The sequence below is a fragment of the Oncorhynchus keta genome, chromosome 18 (assembly GCF_023373465.1).
Source record: "Oncorhynchus keta strain PuntledgeMale-10-30-2019 chromosome 18, Oket_V2, whole genome shotgun sequence".
In the NCBI taxonomy this organism is placed as follows: domain Eukaryota; kingdom Metazoa; phylum Chordata; class Actinopteri; order Salmoniformes; family Salmonidae; genus Oncorhynchus; species Oncorhynchus keta.
In genome coordinates, this window is record NC_068438.1 from 37495129 (window position 1) to 37504201 (window position 9073).

The following is a 9073-nucleotide window of genomic DNA, read 5'->3' on the forward strand; positions in this document are numbered from 1 at the left end:
TATGGTCTACAGCTTATCATGAGATACTCTACCTCAGGCGAACAAAACCTGGAGACTTCCTGAGATATCGTGCACAAGCTGTTATTTACAAGAATACATACAAAAATACACTTGACGTCATACACATTGGGCTGTTGTAAAGGAACAGTTTGGTGGCCTCATAATATACATTGGGCTGCTCTAAAGCGATAGTTCATTTGTTTCATACAGGTGGGGCTGTTATAAATACTGATTGTTCACCCAAGTTACACATTAAACAGATAACTGGCAAAATATGGATGATGGAAGAGAGTCAGCAACCGAAAACCTGGCTTTGTTTACCTGATCACAATTCAGTGTTAGCAAAATTTAATGGGAGAATTCTGAACAGTTTTGCTACATCATCTCAATCACCATTGAATTACATGTTAATCTAAGGAGTTGATAATATTGCAAAAGTTGTTTTAACATTCGTAATCATTAATTAGACTACACAGCGACACATATGTCAGGACGTTCCCAGGTTACATCAGCTAGGTGACAGACCTCTAGGACACGAAAGGGCTGTCCTTTACTGATAATGAGGCAATAAAAAGGGCCTGTCAGGGAGCCGTCACACAGGGTCACAACTGAAGGTAGCCTCCAGCTCTGGTCGTGGGCTGACATCCAGGAAGAGAGAAGTAGGCATGCTTTAATTATTATACAACGGGTGGGTCTAATCCTGAAGGTTGAATGGTTAAAAGGATATTCCAGAGATCTTGGGCATATCACATAAATATGGTAGGCGTAATTAATGTGTTTCCATTAGGCAAAGAAAAATATGTGTTATGTTTAACAGTTGCAAAATATATATATCTATATATGTATATATGTATTATTTTGATTTTTGTTTTGTTCATTGTAGTTGTAGAGGTGTTCTTTCTGTCATATTTGTTGCAGTTCCAACAACATCATGTGCGTTGCAGTAGCCAACATTGTGCTCTTTTAATTCAGTATATTCATTGGACAAACATATGTGCTGAAAACTATATGACTATTTCTGTATTATTTCAGGTGGGCTGCTTTCCAGAAGGCAATTACAAAATCATCCTACAGTAGTTATGTATACAAACTCTACATACATGTTGAGCATGGAATCACTGGCTATAGCTCCATCAGGTGTTTACCCAGCATTCCTTTTTGGGACCCTTATGTACTGTTTCATTGTGTTTTGTAACGTGACGGTTTTATCTACCATAGCCCTGGACAGAAAGCTGCATAAACCCATGTTTATCCTACTCTTCAACATGCCTATCAATGACTTGATTGGTGCTACAGCCTTCTTCCCTCAGCTGTTGGTAAGCATCCTGGCTCAGAACAGGTCCATCTCCTACCCTGCATGCTACCTCCAAGCTCTGCTCATCCACCTGTACGGAGCTGGCTCCTTAACTATCCTGACTGGCATGGCTTATGACCGGTATATCGCAATCTGCTGTCCACTGAGGTATAACTCCATCATGAGTTCGAATAACTTGATGAAAATCATCATTTTCATGTGGCTTTTGGTCATTACCCTGATTGTGGTTCTGTTGGCTCTGGTCACTCGCTTCAAGATCTGCAGAACAACAATAGTGGACATGTATTGTAACAATCCGTCATTGGTGAGGCTCATTTGTGATGACACACGTATAAACAACTACTATGGGTTGTTGATAACAGCTGTCTTTCAGGGTGTATCGTTGATAGTGGTTATATTTACATATATCCAGATCCTGCTCAGCTGTGTCATGAATAAGTCATCTGATGCCCGGAGCAAGGCCATTCAGACATGTGGTACACATCTTGTAGTGTTCTTATTCTTAGAGTTCAACGCCTGCTTTAGCCTGATAGCTCATCGATTTGAGCAAGTAGCCCCTTTCTTGAGGAGGGCTTTTGGAGTGTCAGTTATGGTGTTCCCTCCCATTCTCAATCCCCTCATATATGGTCTAAAAACTAAAGAAATTCGACAAAATGTTCTGGGTTTCTACAAACGGAAGGTATCTTCAGTTAAATGAGAATAAATATTGTACATGAGTCTGTATAATACATGGCATGGGCTTTCGACAGTTTTTAAGGCCTTCATAATAAAATAAAGATATTCTCCTTTGTAAATCAGTCAATGAATATTGGAGTTGTGTTCCGTCTTTTTGTGCAAGACAATGACAACATTTTTTTTTGGGGGGTTCAAAAGTATAATGGGTTAAGATTGGTTATGGGTTGGCTACAGCATGTTGAGTAAATTGTGTGTAACTTCTTTTGTTTTGTCATTCTTCAGCATTTTAATAACAATAACAAAGACAGCACAAAATAGTGTGTGTGTGTGTGTGTGCGTGGGGGGCTAGGGCCTGACTGACTTGACGTTCATGTAGAATACCTTTTTTAAAATGTTATTTAACCAGGCAAGTCAGTTCAGAACAAATTCTTATTTAAAGTGACCGCCTACCCCGTCATTGTAAATACATTTCATTGTAACAAAAGCAGAAGACACATATCAGTTGTCTGCTCTACATGTATAATTAAGTTGTATTGTATAATTATTATGCCTGTACTTTGTTCCTGTGAGAAGGTATGCCTATTTGTGATAGAAAGACAAAGATTTGCCTCGATAATGGCACCACAGTATAACAAGTCAATCATTTCCGTTTTTGAAAGTTGTACAGTAGGTTTTTTCAAGCATAAATCATTTGTGGATCCCCTTTTTTGAAATAAAGATATCTGAACTGGACCATGGATAACTTTTGATCAAATCCATCATCTGTTTTGACACTGCAAGGCTTCGATCTCCCCCCTGAAAGTGCCTTTGCTGCACTGAGCTGAATGCCTGTAACCTGGACCTGATTTTTACCATCGTCCTCAACAGGAGGCTCCTCCAGCCCATGTATCTTCTGCTGCTAAACCTTCCCATCAATGACCTTACAGGCTCCACGGCACTCTTTGCGCAGGTCATCAAAGAGCTTTTACTTGACACAGGGACCTTTCAATACTCTGCTTGTTTCCCAAGTTTTCTTTATTCATATCTATGGGACGGGAGCAGTGTTCATCCTGAATGCTATGGCACGTGACAGATATATTGGCATATATTGCCCTTTGAGGTACAACACAATTATGACCAATGCTCATTTCATGAAAATCATCACACTTATATGAGTGTGTGACTTGATTTTGATGAGGGGGCTCTTTTACCTGCTGCTTGGGTTACCATGCTGTAGATCTCTGATGACACAATCCTGCTGTGACAACACCTCACTGTTGAAACCGGTCTGTTCTAACACAGCCATCAATAACATCTATGGTCTCTTTATTCCTGCCCTCATGCAGGTCATAGTTGTTTGGACCATTCTCTACACTTACTTTCATGTACTTGTCACATGTTTCAGGAACAAAGGATCAGCTGACACTAAAAGCAAAGTTCTGCAGACTTGTGCTACACATTTAATAGTTTACTCCTCTTCACGTGTTTAGGGCTTCTCACCATTATTTCATACCAACTGAGCCAATTTCCCCCGCAATTACAGAGGCTCATAGGGGTTTCCACATAAAAATGTCTTTGGGATCGGTGTCCCTTCCATGGGACGGTTGAGCTAAGGTAGGCTAATACGATTAGCATGAGGTTGTAAGAAACAAGAACATTTCCCAGTACATAGACATATCTGATATTGGCAGAAAGCTTCAATTATTGTTAATCTAACTGAACTGTCCAATTTACAGTAGCTATTACAGTGAAAGAATACCATGTTATTGTTTGAGGAGAGCGCACATTTTTGAACATGAAAAGTTATTAATAAACAAATTAGGCATATATGGGCAGTCCTGATACAAAATTTTGAACAGAAATGCAATGGATCATTGGATCAGTCTAAAACTTTGCACATACACCGATGCCATCTAGTGGCCAAAAACTGAATTGCACCTGGGCTGGAATAATACATTATGGCCTTTCTCTTGCATTTCAAAGACGATGGTACAAAAAAATACAAAAGAACGGTTGTTTTTTTCTTTATATTATCTTTTACCAGATCTATTGTGTTATATTCTAATACATTCCTTTCACATTTCCATAAACTTCAAAGTGTTTCCTTTCAAATTGTATTTAGAATATACATATGCATTCCGTAAACACAAGGAATAGATCTATGCGTTATCCAGACAGAAAAGAGAAATAGGCAAAAGAGCATTTCGATTTAGAGCAATAAAAAAATGAAATAAATGAACTGAGCAAACCAGAAGATATACATTTAATATACATTTAACCATTATTTTAAAACTATTTAAATGTAATATATAGAAATATATAGAAATGTTGTGGGACTATAGTAGATGAATAATCAATATTTTTTATATTGATGTAACGGCGTTCGTCTGTTGAAGGAGAGTCGGACCAAAATGCAGCGTGGTGGTTACTCGTGTTCTTTCATGAAACTTCAACGATACATGAAATAACTATGGAAATAGAAAACAACAAACGGAACGTGAAAACCTATACAGCCTGTCGGGTGAACAACTATACAGAGACAGGAACAATCACACACGAAATACACAGTGAAACCCAGGCTACCTAAATAAGGTTCCCAATCAGAGACAACGAAAATCACCTGACTCTGATTGAGAACCGCCTCAGGCAGCCAAGCCGATGCTAGACACACCCCTAATCAGCCACAATCCCAATGCCTACAAAAAACCCAATACGACAACACAATAAACCCATGTCACACCCTGGCCTGAACAAATAATTACAGAAAACACAAAATACTAAGACCAATGCGTGACAATTGAGTATTTATTGGGTCATTATGTTAGTATATTATGTATGTTTGTGTGTTATATGTGAAAATGTGTTCGTATTATAAATTGTATTTTAATTGTTAAGGACTCTTGGAAGATTAGTCCTAATGGGCACTAAAAGAGATCCAAATCAAATCAAATATCCTTGCTTCAGGGCCTGAGAAACAGGCAGTTAGATTTGGGTATGTCATTTTAGGCCAAAATTGGAAAAAATGGGCTAATCCGTAAGAGGTTTTTTAATATTCCTCCCAACTTTAAAACCAATCATATATTGTCTTAAAACAAATGAAAGTAAAAGTACTTAATTTCTTGCAGACAAAGATATTTCCATCCTAGTCTATGTTTTCAGTGGTAGACATAATAAATAAAAATAAATAACTCATTCATAATGAATCTAAATCTATATTAATTGTTGACATTTGTCACAATCTTTTTAGTGTGGTTGTATTTAGGCTATGTTGTTTTATTTTACAGTCTGAAAGCTTGATGTACCAATTGGTGTTATATTTATCTTCATAGCTGTAAATGTATCACTTGTATTCCAAAACCAATAAGCCATTTTGAACACCCCGGGTTGTCAAGAAATCCCTCCCTTGATTTCTAACGGACATGGGAAATGATATAACAACCATTGTTGGGTGCCATTCATTTTCGGCCCTGTGAAGCTAATGTTAATCAGAGACTGATATAGTTGGAACAAACTAAATAACCCTACAAATACACTTAAAAAATTGTATGTGGCAACCAACAACAGTCAATGTAAGTAGATCATATTTTGAATAAACTAGTAAGGAGGTTTCAGGCCTGTACTTTTTATGGATTGGTAAGGTTTCACACGAAAATATAATTCACACTGTCAATTGGAAGATTTCAATTGCATTCTCCTCTTGTTCTCTCTCCTCATCTCCTTCTCAAAACCCATTGGATAAGAAAGCCAGAGGTCCCGCCCCTCTGACCTTCTCCTCCAATGGGTTTTGAGAAGGAGATGAGGAGAGCGGAGAGAGGAAGAAAGAAATATGCAATTGAGACCTTCCCTTAGACATCAAACTATGAGAGACATTTAAAGCAACTCCTATGACGAATGTCATCCTGTGACATGTTTGATCATGGTTAAAACAGTCTGCGTTGAAGAATGACTCCACATTTTAAAATGCATAGGCACCAACTCATTTCATATTATTTGGTGCCTATCTTTCCTAATTCATTGGGATTGCAGACTAAAGAGTAGCCTAGTGGTTAGAGCGTTGGACTAGTTACCAGAAGGTTGCAAGTTCAAACCTCTGAGCTGACAAGGTACAAATCTGTCATTCTGCCCCTGAACAGGCAGTTAACCCACTGTTCCTAGGCTGTCATTGTAAATAAGAATTTGTTCTTAACTGACTTGCCTGGTTAAATAAAGGTAAAAAAAATAATTGAAAAAACACCATAGATGGTGTGAGACATTGACTCATCTTGATGTTAGACTTTTATTGATCTGTGAAAATGTGTCTAAAATTTATACAATTATTTCCAATATCCTCCTTCAAAGTTGGTCTGATTTGGTTAAATAATGTTATTTTGCCCAGTTGACACTCCAGTCGTCTTTCCCTGGATTCTCAAATACTAACATAAAAACAAGGGGTGGTAAGTAGCTGTTAAGAGGACCAGTAACCGAAAGTTCACTGGTTCAAATCCCTGAGCTGACGAGGTGAAAAATCTGTCTGTGCCCTTGAGCAAGGCACTTAACCCTTATTGCTCATGTAAGTCACTCTGCTGAATGACTAAATTGGAAAAGTAATTGTTATACATCTCATATGTAGGCTTATGCATTATGTCTGGTGTATTTGGATGTCTCTCCACATTAAAGATATGCTATCAGTATGATGACCTAGATGTAGTGCTAATTGTTCCTCTTCTCTCCATCTTCCAAACCCATGTTTCGTTTGTGGATACCACAAAACAAGACAGATTTCAAATGCATTGAATGAGACATACCCATTTCTACTTAGGTCTGGGATGCTGATTAGAACAATGTTGATGAACTGATAAAAAATTAACACACTTCGTTGTCCAAATTAGTTCATAGCACCCTCTAGTGACTTTGTTCTGCACCAAATATAGCCTGGACTCCACATTGAATATCGCTGATTGAGTCTGGAAATTCTCCAGTCGAGGACTTGATCAGCATCCTCTCAGAAAATATGGGCGGGTTTAGCCCACATGGCTTCTGAGGATTTGGTCTGATTACTGAAAAATCATGTTGCATAGATAGCACCCTTCATCAGAGGACAGATTCATTTCAGTGCCATACAGGTTGAATCAATTACATAAAACAATACTACAAATGATGCAACTACAAATGCAAACTGAGAATGTGTCAGGAAAAGAGTGGTGGAAAGTGTAGTTTACAAATTGAAAAAATGATTCACATAATTTATTTGATATTTTATGAGAGAAGTGGTATTCCAGCCGACAGTTTTCGAAACACAAAACCAAAGTAAAAATGAAAATACTGGATATGGAGGAAATTGTATTTGCTAATTAAACATATTAAAGGTTAAAAATGTATTTTTGTGGTAATTCTGGTGACTTGAAACACATAAAAATCACATAAATTGACTAATCAATTAATAATATATATTAACCCTTTACAGATAGAAACAGAGGAGGAGACAGGCAAGTGGGACAACAGTAGACAGGATGCAGGGATTGATCCCTGGTCTGCAATGCAGAGCAGTATATGACTGGCCATGAGAGTGACTGCTAGACCACAGGATCTGCACGTCGAGGAAGGAATAATCAATGACCTCAGTCTCCTCCTCACTGTGCCATTTCAATGAGCCCATCCACCTATAGCTCCTCTTCTAGTCCCTATGCTTTCTAACATAGTGACTTCCCTATGCTTTTTATCATACATTCCTCTTGAGAATTATTTTCCTTGACAATACTAATGTAAACGTATAACAAACAGGACAACAAATAATTAACGTTACATTATTAAGTTACACTATTGACTTTTACTACTCTAACTGAACCTTTGGCCATGGAGAAAAGCTGAAGTAATTTCACTCTAATCTTTTTAGTTTTGATACCATATATTACTGGGTTCAGACCTGGAGGAAATATGACAAATATCATTCCTGCAAATGTCTGAAGTAGGAGAGGAGTGTTTGGTATTCGATACACAAGGACAACAATGATACCTGAGAACTCATAGATTAGAAAGACAAGCAGGTGTGTGGCACATGTATGCAAGGCCTTTAGCTTGGCATCAGAGTCACTACCTCTAAAGCATGTGAATAGAATGAGTGAGTAGGAGAAGACCACAGAAAAAGCCCCTGCCCCATGGAGTAGACCTGTGATAAATAAGCCATAGATGTTGTTCACTGTGGTTTCTGTTGCACAGGTCAGTCTTAACAGGGACATGTTGTCACAATAGATGTTCACGATAACTGTTTTACAAACAGGGAAACGCAACGTGAGCCCGAACAGGATCCCAACCAGTAGAAAGTCAATCAGCCAAGCAGAGGCAATGAGACTTACAACAGTGTTCTTAGTCATGATGGAGTGGTACCTTAGTGGATGACAGATAGCTATGTAGCGATCAAACGACATGATAGACAATATGAGAAGTGTCGCTCCGCCATACATATGAATACAGAAAGCCTGAATCAAGCATGCTGGGTAAGTGATGTGCCTATCTTCAGACAATACATCTGACATGACCCTTGGAATCATGGCGCTGATACCGATCAAGTCATTGATGGATAAGTTGAGAAGGAACAGATACATAGGCCCGTGTAGATTTCTGTTGAAAACTATAACCGCAAGCAAAGACAGGTTACCGAACAGTGTAAATAAGTAGACGAGAGAGCCAATTAGGACAGTTAAATATTTCCCTTCAGAAGACAAGTCTATTTTGCCCATTATGAAAACAGTGTTGAGTACATCTATGGTTCGGTTCCCCATCCTCCTGTAGCGTTGAACCTCACGGCAGCTTGAAGAATTCTAAAAATGGCCCAAAACATCAACTTAAATGAACAGCAATTGTTATTGACTGATAGCCTTGGAGATGTAGAGTGCATAACATGGAAGCATGTGGTTGCATGTATATTTATAAGAAAGCTGATCCTGTGCTTTGTGGTTCTACAATCTTACCTCAAAATATTATTGGTCTGTCATTAATAATGTATTAATGGATTTTGGAGGTGGTGATTGGACAATATAATTCAAGGGTGTCAAACGTATTCCATGGAGGGCTGAATGTCAGTGGGTTTTTGGATTTTCCTTTAAATGAAGACCTCGACAACCAGGT

The 9073-nt window shown here is 38.2% G+C and overlaps 2 protein-coding genes and 1 pseudogene across 3 annotated transcripts; 2 read left to right on the forward strand and 1 right to left on the reverse strand.

The window, feature by feature from the left end:
- The first annotated feature begins 614 nt into the window (after positions 1-614).
- LOC118397578 (putative gustatory receptor clone PTE03) lies at positions 615-2112 on the forward strand. 2 transcript variants are annotated; one of them, XM_035792489.1, is made up of 2 exons: positions 615-759; positions 1033-2112. In XM_035792489.1, the coding sequence occupies exon 2, from the start codon at positions 1080-1082 to the stop codon at positions 2010-2012; it is 933 nt and encodes a 310-aa protein (XP_035648382.1). In that variant the 5' UTR covers positions 615-759; positions 1033-1079; the 3' UTR covers positions 2013-2112. The 2 variants fall into 2 exon arrangements, with proteins under 2 accessions (XP_035648382.1, XP_035648383.1); XM_035792490.1 differs by having other exon boundaries at positions 615-659.
- Positions 2113-2536: 424 nt separating this feature from the next.
- LOC118396891 (olfactory receptor 52B2-like) lies at positions 2537-6174 on the forward strand (annotated as a pseudogene).
- Positions 6175-6226: 52 nt separating this feature from the next.
- Positions 6227-8830, reverse strand: LOC118397576 (olfactory receptor 52D1-like). Its single transcript, XM_035792487.2, has one exon. It carries the CDS (start codon positions 8725-8727, stop codon positions 7756-7758), a length of 972 nt encoding a protein of 323 aa, XP_035648380.1. The 5' UTR covers positions 8728-8830; the 3' UTR covers positions 6227-7755.
- Positions 8831-9073: the final 243 nt, after the last annotated feature.

What these genes read in the sequence shown, in the direction of transcription:
- LOC118397578 (XM_035792489.1), top strand. Translation starts at nt 1,080, where the DNA reads ATGTATACAAACTCTACATACATGTTGAGCATGGAATCACTGGCTATA.
- LOC118397576 (XM_035792487.2), bottom strand. Translation starts at nt 8,727, where the DNA reads ATGGGGAACCGAACCATAGATGTACTCAACACTGTTTTCATAATGGGC.